The sequence below is a fragment of the Drosophila rhopaloa genome, unplaced genomic scaffold (genome assembly GCF_018152115.1).
Source record: "Drosophila rhopaloa isolate 14029-0021.01 unplaced genomic scaffold, ASM1815211v1 contig_2, whole genome shotgun sequence".
Lineage (NCBI taxonomy): Eukaryota > Metazoa > Arthropoda > Insecta > Diptera > Drosophilidae > Drosophila > Drosophila rhopaloa.
Genome location: NW_025335083.1, coordinates 805,347 through 822,148, shown reverse-complemented (window position 1 = coordinate 822,148; position 16,802 = coordinate 805,347). Strand labels below are relative to the sequence as shown.

Below are 16,802 nucleotides of genomic sequence, written 5' to 3'. Positions count from 1 at the left end.
GTTGGTCTCAATTTCCCATGCTGCAGCGTTCCCACTCGCAGCGGATTTTCGACGCTTTTCAGCTGGAGTTCGGATCCATCACACGCTTTCGATTGCGTTTGGAAAACGACCTACTTCCGGATTAGCATGCCAGCCACTTTTACTGTCGTTCCATATGGAAAAGGGCGCCGGGGAGAACCACTGATGGGCATGGGCAGTGACCAGGGACAGGGGCTAATGATGTCGCTACGTATCCACTTGATAATAAACATCCGCCGCGTTCCGCAGTGAATAAGTGTGTTGCATGTTTGTTGCATTTAATTGTAATTTATTTTCCACTCCATAGAATGAAAAAGGCAAAGAACGGAAGCAAATATTTTCCGGTGGAAGCTGGCCAACCAAAGGGGAAGTCCCTTTCCTATACCGCTTTGCTTTTCCATCTCTCTGTGATACATTAATTGATTGCACGTAAACTCAAATGTTATGCTGTACCATACCTGTTTTAACCCTTTCTCATCGAACCTTCTTAAATAGCAGTCCCAAAGAACTCTAAAGTTAGTATATTCTCGCTGATTGCAATGTCAAACAAAAGGCGTTCAAAGTATAAAGTCAAAAGTACTCTTGACCAGCGACGTTATTCGAGCTAACAAACGTGTTCGCATGGGTAAGTAAAGGGTTAATCGGATCGAATGCCTGCAATGCCTTCCAATGACATCGATTTTGTCGGCTTTTTCTTAAAGAGATAAATGCCAGGCGGCCTGTCATTGTAGTTCGATTGGACTGAGCCGTAAGTCAGCAATCAATGGACCAAAGGAACGCCAGCCTGAAACTGAATTGCTCGCTAATTTTACGAAAGAAACGCGAAAAATGTGCAAAGTACGCAGTGCACTGCGGCCAACAAGAGGAAGCTGCGACTTCCTATCAAAAAGCCGACAAAAACACCTGAGCCTTGCGCATCAATCAGCCCCACCGATGAAACTGTTCGCCAGCAGCGGACCACTCTTCACACTAAGGCTGGCATAATTGTCCCGCATCAGAAACAGTCAGGTTAATTAGCCCCGATTCGAGGGAATCCTCACCCTCAAGCGGCCAGAAATCAAAGCGGAAATTGTTTATTAAACAAATCCACAGGCAGTTCTGATTGGGCAGCCTCCATGGTGTGGATAATGGACTTTTAATTGACTTCTGGCATTTTCGGCAGCCTGCGTGCAAAGGTCTATTATAGGTGGAATTGGGAGTCATATGACATAATAACCGGGTTGTCATAGCTCAGGAAGCCTAACAAGCCACCAGCCTGAAATTAAACAAAGGCATCAAACTTAGGCAACCTGGTATTGATAAAGACTTCAATGAACTATGTCGTAAGAGAAGTTTGAAAGATAGTGACAGGTAACGACAGTCTTCGACAGACTTCGAAAGTGGATCATTTGCATTTGTCAATATGGTTGACACACTTTATAATAATCTCTACCACAATTGAGCAGCAATGCTCAAGTCAGCATTCCATTATAAACGAAGTCGTTACCATTCACTTTATTTTACAAAAATTACTGGGCATTCAATTATTTTTGAGAAACATATGGTGCAAGTCTATATTGTTTGATCCAAAATATATTGAACTACAGTCTTTTCTTGATATAAAATTATTAGATCAGCTTTTTAACAAAGTCCCCAAAACGCCAATGAATTTGAATGTAACGGTTGTCCACTTTCATTAAACTAACGAGATACTTTTTAAACTAAAATATCGTACATAATCTGCATTTTAATTCGCAACACTCAATGAAATTTGGTTTGTCTTTCGATACTTGTTGCCGATAAACGGAAAATAAAACACACTTAGAAGTGGGAGTTACGTTATCACCATCGAATAGACGAGGTCGTTATGTGGGCGAATGCTTAGTCAGAAGCTTCTCTATCTTAGCTTCTCTATCATCTTTAATTGATGAAGAAGGTGAAATATTAAGCAACTGGCCAAAAACCGTTTAGCCTCTGGTAATATGGTAGCTAAATTTTAGCGTAAAAGATAAGTTGCAATCGGTCGAGTTATGAACAATTAAATACGATTTTTGGTGTCCCTCCTAGCTTTCAACTTTCCTTTTCGAATGCAGCACTAATTCGGCTAATCATCATCAGCAGCACCCACTATCATTACATCACCTTGCATAGATCAAGCCATGAAACCAACTTCCGCTCGACACGCAATTGGAAATAATCGCGAGGAGGGAAAGTTATCAACATCACATTACCATTGGCCCCGGCAACAACAATAAGCCATCTCCTCAATGAGAGTGAGTCTGGGTAATTCCAAACGCCAAAACAATGACACATAAATCGCTGAAAAAATCAAGCATAACATCAGCATCAACTGTTTCACATCTCTCTAGACGACTACACCCACTGCCATACTCGTAGCAATACTGAAATCTGTGGGATAAAGTGCGCTGGTGGCATGTGGAAAGTTGCAATTTAGCTGGCCGATAGAAAGCAAGGCGGCAACAAGTCGCTCGTATTATTCAGTTACTCACAATCGCGCTGGTAATGTGAGAAAAAAGCGAAAATGTGCAACGTTGACACAATTGTGACTGCACGAGGCGGTGCATCCATGAGATAGTTGAGCAGTTGCCAAGCGATTGTCTAGCTCGGCGGCTGCAGTGCCACAATGGGCCCAGATGATGCCCCTATGACGAAGTGGCAACTTGCCTGAACACCATTCGATACTGCTCTGAAATTCAAATCGTTTCGGCTGACATATGCATTCACTTGAGTACATTTATTGAGGCAGCTGCTAGGGCTTTTAAAAAGAGATGCAAAGGACCCTTTCCTCCGACTCTTTGGATTTTTTGCTCCTACACATACTTTGTATATAGGTATACATAGCAATTTTTACTTCCCATTTAGAACACCGAAAATTACACGTTTTTGTGTATTTATTAACTATTTAGCCATTATTTTATATTAAAGAAAACTCTTCGAACTGCTTACACTCTGTCGATTGGATTAATTATATTATTTGTTATTATTAAATAAATTTCTTCATAAATAGTACTGATGTAGTAAAAATTCCTAACTTTTTCAGTGCAATTACTTCAATAAAAGAGCATTTTAAAAACGAGAAGTTGAGATCTTTTAGATAAAGTTGTGCACAAGGAGGCTCAGTAACAAGTTAGTTAACTTAGTTAATTTCTTTATAGATCTGATGTAGGTCAGTGCCTCTTGTTGTACGATCATCCACTTCGTGCCATTTATGGCATGTGGACCGGCAGATGGCTTACGAGTTAAGGCGTATAAAAATCATCTCTTGTCTTTATGGGTCCAACTATAGACATCCGCCCGCGCATGAGACGGTGACATAAGCTCCCGTTTTTTCATTCGGCCAACATAACAATAATAAAGCCAAACCCCCTTGCAGTTTTGGTGGATGGTCTCGATGCCAAGCCAATACTTTGGCTAATTAATGGGAAGTTCGACAGGTTGGCGCGTGGCAACTTTTTCTTTGTCGCCTACGCTCGTTTTTGGTTTCTCTTACAAACTTTGATGTAATAAATGCGTTGATTTCAGTTTTTATGGTCTGCGTGGGTCTGTTGGTCTGGTCTGAAAAACGAGCGTTGGCTGGAAAACAACTTAAGACCTTAACACCAAAATTCATTCACCAAAATCGGCTTGAGCCGTTTGATTTTCATTGACGAAACTGTTTGTGCTTTGTATAATTACGTCTACAAGTAGTCGATTTTTAGTTCAAGTGCTAATTGAAGAGATTTAAAATACCTGTTAAATAAAATTTGTTCTTTAGTTCTTATAAAAGCCACTTAATACTAATTGACCGCCTATTACTTGGACTTTAATGTATGCAATCTAAACGATTTTGATGTTTTTAAGAGAAGTTTGGAAAGTATACCCCTATTTTTCATATAAACGTCACTCTGTATCTGACATTCACAATGGTATCATACACAATATTTTAAGTCGCTCCGAAGTGGACAGTTATTCAAATATTTATCTCGATTATTTTTGAGCAAAATAAAGTTTCCTTGCCAGCCTCATCAATCATTGAAGAGGAAATTCGATAACTGACCCTAGTGAGGTGCAATTAACATATAGTCACCAAATTTGGCTGCAGGACTGTAACCAAAAATTCATCACCGATGGACAAGAAACGCTCTACTCTCCGAGGGAAATTCGGAGTCAACAAGCCAGAAAGCTCACTTAACCCACTGAGTGCGCCAGCAGCCACTGGCAAACAATAAAATCAGCAGTCGCTACTGGGCACCCTGAGCTGAACCGAACCGAGCTAACCAAACAAATGGATCGCCCCAACCACATGCCTCTTTGTGCCCAATTGAAAACTCAGCAAGTTTTCAAAACAATTTTTGTGTGCCAGCAAAGAAGTAAGGGAGTCGAGTAATCGGGGAACCAGAGGCCCGATGAAGAGGCCCCCCTCGTGGTCATGTTGTGCCGGCCGGCAATTGTTTTCCCAGATCAAAAAGCGCTGATTATGGCAAGTTGTGGGGCATGGCAGCGCCATATGCACTTTCAATTCTGGGTATTGTCGTCATCGAAGTGCTTTGCTTTATCAATATCTTAATATTTTACAAGAAAGCGCAGCGTTCTTTGAGATTTGAACTTATTTATCCAAAGTTTCCAGGTGGGTTTACTTATTTATATTTGATCTATTTGATTCGATCTATCTGATCGACAACTAGTTAAATATTAACATTATAAAACAATGTGTAAAGTGCTTACAAATTGAATTACTTAATATTAATCTAATATTCTTCATGCTAACATTTTCTTATCTTAATTATATCTTATAATATTGGAACATTCATAATTTTATATGTTAAAAAAATGAAAAACAAGAAACAGAGTAAGCTTTGGCAAGCCGAAGATTAAATACCTTAGCTATTACAAAAAGGTACTAATTTACTTATGTATTAATTATTCAATTTGATGCCTGTATGTTTCCCTTTAGGGAATCCTCATAATTACTATAAAAATGTTTATTTAAGAAATTCTTCGACTCTTCCGTAGACTTTTCTATTTCGGACACTGCTAAATTACTCTAGTTTGATAAACTTTTTTTTGTCAGATTGCTAAAATGATTAGAGTCGTTGCCACGCATAAATTTTTTAAACGCCCCACTTTAACATATGTTAATTTGTGTAATATTTAACTTTTTTTTACTTATTGTTTTCTGTGGTTTCGTAACATTAATAAACAACGCATAATAATATATAAACTTCAAAAATGATCTGAAATTTAGGCCTCTAGAACAAAGTACTCCGAGCTTCCTAAAATAAATGTACTAAGTGCTGTATCTCTTTTCTGAAGAATTTTGTAAAACAAAAAGCTAATTTTCCAAAATTTAAAAAAAAAACATAAAAAATTGGCTAATATAGAAAAAAAAATTTACGTGGATTTTTTATATCTGACAAAATACAACATTAATTTCGAATTTTAATAATAAGAAGAAAAATTGTACATTTTTTATGTAGCATTAAAGAAATACGATAAATTTTAAATAAATGGCTTAAAAATAATGGGGAACAAAATGGTTTTTTATTTGAGTTCTTAATTTTATAATGAGTAGGAAACGATTATTATAGCAATGATTATAATATTCTAATTGGTTTTTTAAACTTTTTAAACTAAAATAAAGTATTGAATTATTCTGCAGTGAAAACAAGAAGCGTATCCAAAGTGCTGCTTGGAAGTCCGTTTGTTTGGATTTGGGTTAAGCGCTCCACCAAACGCCAAGTCATGCGTGGCAGCAAAAGAGTTTATTTTGTTTGGTTTTCATGGCGGCACGATTGTTAAGAGATCAACGCAGTTGCAGTTCTTCCCCCAATGCGAGTAGAGCTTCTAACGGCCCAATGTGAATGGTGACCCCAAGCTGGGAAAGAGTACTACATTTGTATCAGTTTTGGAATTTTAATTTGATTTGTGGTTTGGTTTCGGTTTCTGGTTCAGAATATTAATTAGGCGTGAATTGTCCAAATGCGTAACGCCCAGAGAGCAAACCGAACGGCCATCCATCCTATATCAAATAGTTTAAGTGCCCAAAGGGCAGACCACAGGAATGTGCTTTTTGAAGACAATGAAGAACTTGACCTGTCAATAATAAGATGGTTTTGAAACTGGGAAAATGGATTTTATTCTCAGTTTCAAAAAGACATACAATTGTATTTCCTTTCCAAGTATCTTGATCTGAACTCATCACTTAATACTCGTAATGTTTTATTTCTATACCCTCGCAGAGGGGTTTGCTTCCTTTCTTGTTAATCCAAACTTTGCCATTTTCGGCCGGATAAAATAGGATTTGTTAAACGAATGAAAAATGATATCGACAATTCAATCGGATATGGAAAATTGGATTTTTCCGATTACTTGTCTTTAATGAATATTTAGAGGGCACATGCTAAAAGTTAACAAATGTAAAGAGAATTTATATTAAATGGATTTTTTCTATCTTTTAACTGAGATCTGAGGCTTCCTAACTTGAGATAGTACAAATTAGCAACAGAGACTTGCCTGAAGCAACTTATACTTAGTTCTCGAGAAATATTAACTCGAGCTTGAACCACACCCCTTCCATTTCCCAGAGCCATCTGCAAAATAGAGTCATGAGCGCGGCAACAAGAACGAGAAAAAGCTTCCAAGTTGCTTTTTGTTTGAGGCAGCGGAAATTATTATTAATTGCTTGGAATGCCTGCTACCTCCTACCAGAAAACGCCGGTCGGTGGACCATGGTCCGTGTTCTTGGCTCGCCTCTAATGGCTTCCGTTGGCGGGGCTAGAGTTTTTCTGCCCTATGCTTTGATACATATGTACATAAATACGTATCCAACCAAACATTGCGATGACGTAAAAAGCCGCTCTCGATGGCCAACAACTGCCCGAGTTCTTGGCCCCAAAAACCGATCTGTGCGCTGTCAGTTGTGTGGGGTAAATGCGTTGGATTGCCGCGGATTATTTGGAGTACAGGGGGTTATTGGCCTTGGCTGGTCAGACAGTTGGCGTGGTAAACAGTTGCGAGATTAGCGCTGTTCGGCCAAGCGTGTTCAGATAGTCGCCTTCTGGCAGCAACTCCAATTGCAGCTCCAGCAATTGTGCAGTCCAGAAAGGGGAAATTCGCAGCGACTACGACAACTCGCACCGCATTCGGTGGGCGGAAGCACGAAGCGTAAAGTTGAAAGTGGAGTGGAGCATACTGCTACACTGGGAATAATTTCGAGGTTGTGAGTCCACTTGAAGGTGGTTCTTGGTTCTAGGGCAAGCCAAAGTCATAGTCTTTGGGCTAGGGAAAAATTGGAATGGTAAAGGCGGTAAATGTTAAGTTACTTGAAAAATCAAGAGCCATGTGAAATCGGTGAAAGTGGTCGTAATCGTCAAAGCAGGAATCTACAAAAGTATCAGGACAAGAAATTTAATTCTATTTTGGATGTTTCTTATAGTAATTCCGGGTTAAAATAATGAAGAATGCTATGTGACATTGCAAGGTTAACCGACGGGTGATGCTGATCAAGACACAGATGCTTTCCTGAAATTGCAATACCCCCTGTTTTTTAGAGTTTACATAAGACCGTACTTAAGGTGTGGGTGGATGGCGTCTCCTGACTATTGTACGCTCCATAGGGAAGGGCCCCATGCAACAAAAGCCAAACAACAGAATGGTAAAAAAGGTGAACGACTCTCCCTAATTGAGTTTGAATAGCGGAACGAAAATGTTGCAACAAAGGTTAAAGAAAAACGAAGCCGTTGCAGTGATTTCGCACAGCAATTGTCGGAATTTTGAGGAAAGCTTTTCCATGGAGACTGACCCATGGAAAAACTAGCGACTCACCAGCCAGCAATTGGACTTTGAAGCAGAGAAAAAGTCTTACGAGACGGTTCCTAATTTCTTTAACGCTATCGTGAATCTGTAGGTTAAAGGATAAAGACTATTTACGTATCTAGGATATACTATCCTTAGGATATATTTCATCGGACAGAACGACATGCCTGGTATTTCCACGACTTCTTATAGTACGATTTTTTCTCGCTCTTATTAATAATCCGGCCTAACTTAAATTAACATGACATTTAAAATTTGTTGTAACTTAATAATAATAATAATAAATTTTCTGTAAAACCGGAAATTGACCCCGATTTACTAAGGCTAAGTTATTTGCGTAATAAAATCGGTCAATATGCGGTTTGAAAAGTAAATGTATTCTTAAATATACATTCAGATCTTATTTGTAAAATAAAAAAGATTTTAGTCGTTGATTTTTTAGCTTTATTTGATATCATCACAAGAGAATTTTTAAAAATTGTTATTTTTTAAATTTATTTTTAAATTAAGTAATAAGAAATTTGACGTGTTTCGATAAGTTTGAATATCGCTCGACAGCACATTTTGCAAATGACAAAGCCAAAAAAATACGAAATGATGAATTATGCTGAAAACTTAAAACGGAAAAGTGAAGTGAAAAACGAAACAACGCTTTTTGAATTAAAAATTAAATAAAAGGTGTGCACTTAAAAAAATGTGGAAAACGTCTACTTTTTAAAGGCAAAAAAAAAGGAAAACGGAGCTCAAAGAAAAAGCTCAATGAAGAGTTTATTGGTTTTCAAAAACAATCCCCAATTAAATTAGAAAGGAAATTATCCGATTTTAGAAAGTTTGTTCATGATTTAAGAAAACGTACCATAAATTTTTTACCATTTAAGAAATTATCTTTTCCAGGTAACGCGAACGTCTTCGTCTAAAAATCTTAAGCAACTTTCTTGTATTCGTAAAATCAATGCAATTTTTTTAAGTGCACCAGGTTTTTGCACAGTACCAATTCTATCAAGTACACCGACAACCCTTTTAAATATATTCGCATTTAACTCAACAATTAATGCTCTTAAAAATAATCACCCGAAATCGCCCTATTTGGATCCTTATTCAAAGGTAATTGGCCCATATTTGCAAGACAATTTAATTTCTCCTAAATGTAAGGGGTTTTTTCATAAATTAAGATTTATTTTGTTTTTAAGGTGATTTGCCCTGAAAACAGTGACCAACTACTGCGGAAAAATAAATACAAGATTCAAAAAACTTAATTAATAAACAAATAGTTTTCCCGTAAAACAACGAAGCTGGAAGTTTAACCAAAGCGATTTAAAATATAAAACAAATATATTTTAAAACACGACTATTTGTAAAGTTGCCTTCCCCAATAGACACAAAGACCCTTTTTATTTTATCAAATTTAATATAATAAAAAATGTAATAAATAAATTAAAATAATATTTTTTTAAAGAGAGTCTAATTAAGGGGTTATCCGAGGTTTGGAGCACGAAAAAAAGCCTATTTTCGTGAATTTTTTTAAAGATCTTACGACAATTTCACAAATTTCATTTATTGTACATTAATGTTTATGGTTTGACCAACATTGTGTAAAAATTTGAACCAAAAATTTTTAAAATTGAGCCGTTGAGGCAGGCTTGAACTTGACCTCATAAAAAATTGTGTCCTTGCGGTAGGCAAAATATCTTCGCCAATTTTTATCTGAAATCAAAAAACCAAAATTATTCTGATAGTGAATGTGTCTCGCTCGACCCATTTTTTTTAAATTAAAAATTGAATTTTTTGTAGCGCTTTTCATAAAAAGTGTAATTATTTACGTAAATTTTGGCCATATTTTGCCTTATAAAATGAGTTGTAATTAAAAATTAAAAAAATCCCTCCGTTAAGGACAAGAGAATTATGTCTAAAAGAAGTGTGCAAAAGCAGAAGTTGATCGGTGCAATAGTTTTTGAGAAATCGTGACTACCGACTTCAAAAAAGTGGTTTTGAGAAAAATGCGTTTAAAGTGCCGCATCTGCCCGACGCCAGAGCCCGAATGGCCCGTTGTGACGTTCGACGCGCTGGGCTTTAAATTTCTCCCATTCCTACAGTTTTGCTTCGATCGACTTGAAATTTTTAAACAACATTCCTGAAACTTTGTACTATTATATAAAAAAGTTTGAAAAAAATGAATTTTTTGAAGTTTTAAGACCCGGATAACCCCTTAACTAAAAAAACTATTCTTTACAATTTATTAATGACTAACTTATGCCCATGTGCCGCCTTTATCACTTATCATTATAATTTGCAATTTGTCATTTGCAACAAGGCGAAATTTGTTCTGTTTCTGCTAAATCCGATTCACTATCTGAGCTCTATCTGAGTTCAGATTTTCTTTGTAGTTTCAACAATTGTTTGTTTATTTCGACACGTTCGCTTGCTTCTCAGATTATTGCCGCTAGTCTGGCGGAGTAAACCAAATAAAGCATTGGTTTCGTATTTCCGTAAACGTCGCTGGGACTTGCCCTTTCTGAGTCTTATTTTTATACACTACCGTTGGCTAATGTCTATCCGTTGTGTCAGTAATTTTATTTATGGCAACTGTTGCCTCGATTAGAAGTCGCCGTCGACAGCTCCGCGGATGATTAAGTCTTGGGAGACGACGACATGTGTGGCAGCAATTTCAGAGGTTGTTTGTTTACCCGCCGCGTGGCAATTGGTGGCAAACATGCGGCGACAGAGACCCAGAACAGATCCTAACACACAATACCCTACTACACATACCGACCCTAATGATTCTGACCCTGAACGAATTTGAAGTGCCTTTGGTCGCCTGCCTCTAAAAGACGTAAACACATTGATGTTGTGCCTTCACGCATTTTTTCATGCAATTGCAGCGAATGAGTTATATGTACATATCTTGCCCAGTTGTTGCTTCTTCTCCCAAAGGGGGACCGAGTTTTGTGAACGAAATATAATTTGATGTCTGACTGGTACGACGAATACAAATATAAAACAAGAATGTCCGCTGTAAGTTGTAATTGGAAATGTTGTAATATAAATAAAGCAATATTATTATTAGAATGCTTACTTAAAAGTCGAATTTGATCCAAAAATAAATATATATGAATTGTTGTTGTAGCAAAATTTGTAAAGGGTTATCTTGTAAGCTTGTTTTATCTCGATTTCTGGTTAATAAATAAATCTTGCTATAACGTTTTTTAACTTTATCAAACACAAAAAGTAATTAAAACTTAATAATAGAAATTGGTAAGTCAGAACTCGAAATAAATATTATTTATTTTATAACTTGAAAACAGTAATAACAAAAAAGAAAGCAAACTTCGGCAAGCCGAGAAAAAATGCTGGAGCAATCTGTACAATAAGTCAAATGTTACAGTTTTGCACTGCGGTCACTTTGAAACCAAATATTTTTATTACCATTTTTTGAATAATGTTCTCCTACGTGATTTGGCATACTTAGGGTGTGGCGTTGCACCAATTCGGGGGGAATAGCATTCCATATGTCCTTTTTCATCACCCACAGCTCCTTCATTCCACTTGAAGGAACTACATATTTCACCAATTGCGATTTCACAAGTCTCCATAAATTTTTTAATTGGATTTATATCCGGAGGTTGTGGTGGCCACCACTGCGTTGCAGACTTTTCATTGAAATTATAATAACGTCTGCAAGGGTATAATAACTTAGGTGCCATTTTTTAATCAGATTGATTTCTTAATATTTTGGTTATATAAAATATAATACAAGAGAGAACGCTATAGTCGAGTGCCCCGACTATCAGATACCCGTTACTCAGGTAAAGGGAGTGCGAGGGAGATGGAGATATAAACTTTGATCACGCATAACTTTTTAACGAATGGTCCGATTTGAAAAATTTCTGCTACATTTCGATAGGTATTGATAAACACAATAAAACTGCATTTTTACTTTTCCGAAATATTTAAATTTTTAAAATCGTATTTTAGCGATTGTGGGCGTTAAAGGGGGCGTGGCACCATTTTGAAACAAACTTGCGCTGCGTAGGAACTTCTAAATTCTACATGCAAAATGTCAATCTTCTAGCTTTTAAAGTTTCCGAGATTTCAGCGTTCATACGGACAGACAGACAGACAGACAGACGGACAGACAGACGGACAGACGGACAGACGGACATGGCTATATCGACTCGGCTAGTGACCCTGATCAAGAATATATATACTTTATAGGGTCGGAAACGCTTCCTTCTAGCTGTTACATACTTTTGCACGAATACAATATACCCTTTTACTCTACGAGTAACGGGTATAATAATACATCGAACGCTTATATTGGTTTTATATATAATTTTTGAATTTTATTCAATAACACTTTAAAGGAGATTATATAATATACATATATATAATTGATTAATTTTATTTGAAGTTTTAAATTTAATTTTTTAATTGGGGTTACAATTTAATTGAAGGATAAATAAAAAAATCTGAATCATCATTTAAAGCTGTCTAGGCCACCTAAACACTCCAAATGAGAGTCTCAGCGGCCATGTCACCTGTAGTCCAGCCCAGGGCGTTGCCCACCAGCTGCTGGAGCTGGCGCAGAGGTACTCCCGCCTTCTCAAGCTCGTCGGTCAAGGAGCGGTACTCCTTCAGGTAGCGCAGATCACGAAGCATTCGCCGGAACTCGGAGCTGCGGGTGAGGCGCACGGCGGTGGAGAGCTCGGAATCCGAGGAGTAGAGACGCAGGTACATATCCCGCAGGGTGGCGCGGGGCAGAGCATCCCGAAGATCCTGGAGGAGTCCTCGGATTCCTGGACGGCGGTTCGGAAGCTTAGTGGTCGGCGGGTCGGAGATGTGGACATCGAGGAACACCCTCACGAATTCCACGTAATAGGCAGGATCCAGCTTGAGCCGTCGGCAGAAATAGTCATGCAGCACCTGGTGCTGCTTCGTGGCTCTCAACCGCTGCACCTGCGACTTAAGGCCATCGCTGCGAAGCAATTTGATCAGATCCCGAACTTGGGGATCCTCCACAGCATTCGCCAAAATGTTTCTCAATCGAGCAGCGGGTAAAAGTGGGCGTGCCACCCGGATGAGATTGGTTAGGCCGCGCTCGGCGTTACTGGGGCACTCCTTGTTTTCCTTGGGCAGCAGTGCATCCTCCACCGTTTCCTTGGACGGCGAGAGCTCAGTGTTATCTGGCTTCTCGACCACTTCGCGGGCAATCCTTGAAAGCTCATGTTCCTCCCACACGGGCAGCCAGTTGATCTTGTTGGCATCCATCAGGTTCTCCTCAAGGATCTCCGGCAGCTCGACCAGCTCGTGAGATCCATGGGGAAACCCTTCGTCAATCGAAGGGGTAGTGCTATCAACCAGCTCCTGGGATTAAGAATGTCAATTGAGATGGAAATTCTTAAAATATATATGTGTAAGTGTATGTGCCTTATAAATGGAATGATGGGCGATTTGAGTTTGCGCTTCAATGCATGATTAATAAAAAAAAATTATAATGGGCTTTACTCCATATAAAAATACTTGTGAATGTTTTTGTTTAATCCTACCTGGGTATCCTGTTGCTCGTCCACCGAGTGTCCTGCGACCAGAAGCAGGCAGAAACTGAAGACGGCCACTAATCGATTCATGATAAAATCAGTGCTGGAACTGTGCCTCTTTCCGTCGTGAATTCCTTCTTTTATAGCCCAGGCACTTCATCTGCTGTTTGCACAACTCATATTTGCTTGAAAAATTTCACAGGCAAATACTCTCATTCAGTGCAAAGAATCAACAAGAACACGGCACCGAAACCGAAAAAAGTGGAACGACCTTGACAGAAAGCTCATCAATCTTGCACATTGTACCAAAATCACGACCGAATTGCATCGTAAAACACATTTAGCAGTTTGCAGTGAAATAATCGCCTTTTCGTTTACTGTTGGGATTTGTGAAGAGCTATTTTTGCGACGTAGCCTCAGTCTGATTGCAAAAAATTTACATTTAAATATTGCCAATAAACAAATTTCCAATCACCAATTCTTTAAATTAGTCCAACAAAATCAACACCTAATCATCTTTTTTTACTCACTCACAAACGCAATGAAGTCCGCTTCCTTGCCCGTAACATAAACAATTCCCATCAATCTTATGGCCCGTTGAGATTTCACTAGGCATCTTGTATCAGATCCCCAAACAAGTAAGTTTCCACATAAAATCCCTTATACGCCATAAAAATCTTCACCAAAACACAATCAAATGAAATTTTATGTTAATCCCAAAAGCCCCTGCCACCTGAAGCATCTTCCTTTCTCAATTGGGACTCGCTCAGCAAAAGAATGAATATTCATGTCTTTCGGGAATGGAGGGCAGTGTATCCTTAGCCTCCTCCTGCGGTCTTGCCAATTTCGATACGCAAATATTTCGCTCATTGTCAACAACAGCACAGTGATGAAAGCCAGAGGCGCTAAAACGTGAAATAAAAGTTATTCGTACCAAAAAAGGGGGAAGCCCCGCCTAATGAGTCCCACGGGAAAGCTGGGAAAATGATTTTTGGGGTTGTATTTGAAATTTTCTGAAAGCAGTTCTCAGTGAGACGGTTGCACAAAGAGACCGAATAAAAACAGGCATTTCTTTTGTGAGTACTGAATTTGACACCCAAAAAAAGTCTATTCGTTAAATTGACCAATAAAATACTTACAATTCCCCAGCCCATGGATACTCTGGTTAAATAACTATGTTAATAGTAAATTGCTACGACCAGTAATTGCTACTATAAGAAATATACGTTCAGGTATTCTTGTTCCGTTCTTAAAATCCGATTAAGGCTCTATCGGTTGATGACACTACCTGTTTCTTTTTCAACGTGTCATCATTCTACCGAATGGCGGTTTTCTGGAATCCCCCTTCTTAAAGTCTAAAATATTGTTTCAATTCTTGTCAGTTGTTGGGGGCCTATTTATAGCTAAAAACGAAAAATCCATTAGAATATTGCCGCAGACGCAGCTCTTACCTCAACCCGTTGCACAGTCCGTTTTCGGGGGTGGCAGACAGGAAAGTCCGCAAAGTACCTGACTAGATGGGAAGCGAGGAGTGCCAATCCCAAGTGCTTTCCCGTATAAATAAGCATTAGGGAACCTGCGCTGAGCTCGTGTGTCTGGCTGGCAAAATGAGGAATATGGGAGCGGTTGGATGCGAACAGTCACGCAACGGGTCAGTGGGGTCATGGGAGGGCGTGGCGGGGCCAACGCCCAAAGGCAAACTATATTTGGGGGGCGAGTCAATCGGACATCAGGATAATGCTCCCCCGAGACCCAACAGCTGGGTAAATATTTGGCACAGCACGCCTTTTCTCTTTTCACCCCTAATTGACTCAAAACTGGAATTTAATCTGCATTCAAATTTTAATTTATAAACAGACGAAATTGGATATGGATCCCCTGAAATTAGAACAGATAGACGTGCGTTGCATTTGATTGCCTTGTCGACACAATCCAGTAAAGCTTCGGCAGGTTCCTCCATAAATAAATCAACAAATTGTATCATTAATTGTATTAGGGCTTAATCAATATGCGATCAATTTTGTTGATTTAGCTGACAGACATCTGTGGTTGCTGACAATTATATCAAGTGTGATTGCGAACACAAATATTAATAACCCCTTTTCAGATTCAACAAAGATTCTCACATGTACGTATGCAGATACTAGCCAAGTCATTTCTGAAGTCAATTGAATTTATTAAGTTACAAATGCCATTTTTATACCCTTGCAGAGGGCATTATAATTTTGGTCAGAAGTTTGTAACGCAATGAAGGAGACGTTTCCGATCCCATAAAGTATATATTTTCTTGATCAGGATCAATAGGGGAGTCGATATAGCCATGTCCGTCTGTCCGTCTGTTTCAATACCGTCACAGTTACTTTCACAGTCCTCCTAAAACATGTGTACGTAGATCAAATTTGATGTTTTTCAGAATATTTCGCGCAGTGTGTAAGCTAATGACATAAATTTTTCCAAGTCTTATTTATTTACGCATACCTTCATCAGTAAAAGCTGCGAAAATATCCCTTTTTATACCCTTGCAGAGGGTATTATAATTTCAGTCAAAAGTTTGCAACGCAGTGAAGGAGACATTTCCGACCCTATAAAGTATATCATATAGCTGCCATATAACTGAACTATCGGAAAAGCCATAACGTTAGTGTTTGTAAAGTTAGGAAGTTGGGACTTTTTATGAGTATTAAGAATACATCATATGAATAATTTTGAAGAATATAACTTACTGAATACTTTGCAAGGGTATATCAACTTCGGCTCCGTCCGAAGTTAGCTTTCCTTTCTTGAATCCCAACTTCCTAACTTTACAAACACCCAAGTTATGGCATTTCCGATCAATCAGTTATATGGCGGCTATAAGATATAGTCGTCCGATCCTTTTGAAATTCGGTAGGTCGGATTAATTGGTCAAAAATAAAACTTATAGAAAATCCCAACTTCCTAACTTTAAAAACACCAACGTTATGGCTTTTCCGATCGTTCAGTTATATGGCAGCTATATGATATAGTCGCCCGATCCGGCTCGTTCCAACTTATATACTACCTGCAATAGAAAGACAACTTTTGGGAAAGTTTCAAGCAGATAGCTTTAAAACTGAGGGACTAGTTTGCGTAGAAACGGACGGACGGACAGACGGACGGACAGACGGACATGGCTATATCAACTCAGGAGGTGATCCTGATCAAGAATATATATACTTTATAGGGTCGGAAATGTCTCCTTCACTGCGTTGCAAACTTTTGACTGAAATTATAATACCCTCTGCAAGGGTATAAAAACAATTTTTTTCGTTGATCCAGCTTCTTTGAGCTTTATATATTCCGTACACATTTGAAATATTTTATTAAATATGGATTCGATCTGTTTGAACATATTTTTGTACATATCAATTATAAAATAAAACACAACGAAATGAAAGGATGGCGACTGATCTGGAAATTGAACCCAGGGCTGAGCTA

General features: G+C 38.4%; 1 protein-coding gene across 1 annotated transcript; it reads right to left on the bottom strand.

Moving 5' to 3' along the window:
- Window positions 1–12,249: 12,249 nt before the first annotated feature.
- On the bottom strand, window positions 12,250–13,441 carry LOC108037318. Its single transcript, XM_017113861.1, has 2 exons — window positions 13,356–13,441; window positions 12,250–13,173 (listed from the first exon to the last, which is right to left on the bottom strand). The coding sequence occupies exons 1-2, from the start codon at window positions 13,434–13,436 to the stop codon at window positions 12,310–12,312; spliced, it is 945 nt and encodes a 314-aa protein (XP_016969350.1). The 5' UTR covers window positions 13,437–13,441; the 3' UTR covers window positions 12,250–12,309.
- Between the last annotated feature and the right edge of the window lie 3,361 nt (window positions 13,442–16,802).

Bases quoted from the DNA above. Each gene is read 5' to 3' on its own strand.
- LOC108037318 (XM_017113861.1), bottom strand. From the start codon at position 13,436: ATGAATCGATTAGTGGCCGTCTTCAGTTTCTGCCTGCTTCTGGTCGCA. The intron at 13,174-13,355 runs GTAGGATTAAAC...TCTTAATCCCAG, and splicing joins ACGAGCAACAGGATACCCAG to GAGCTGGTTGATAGCACTAC.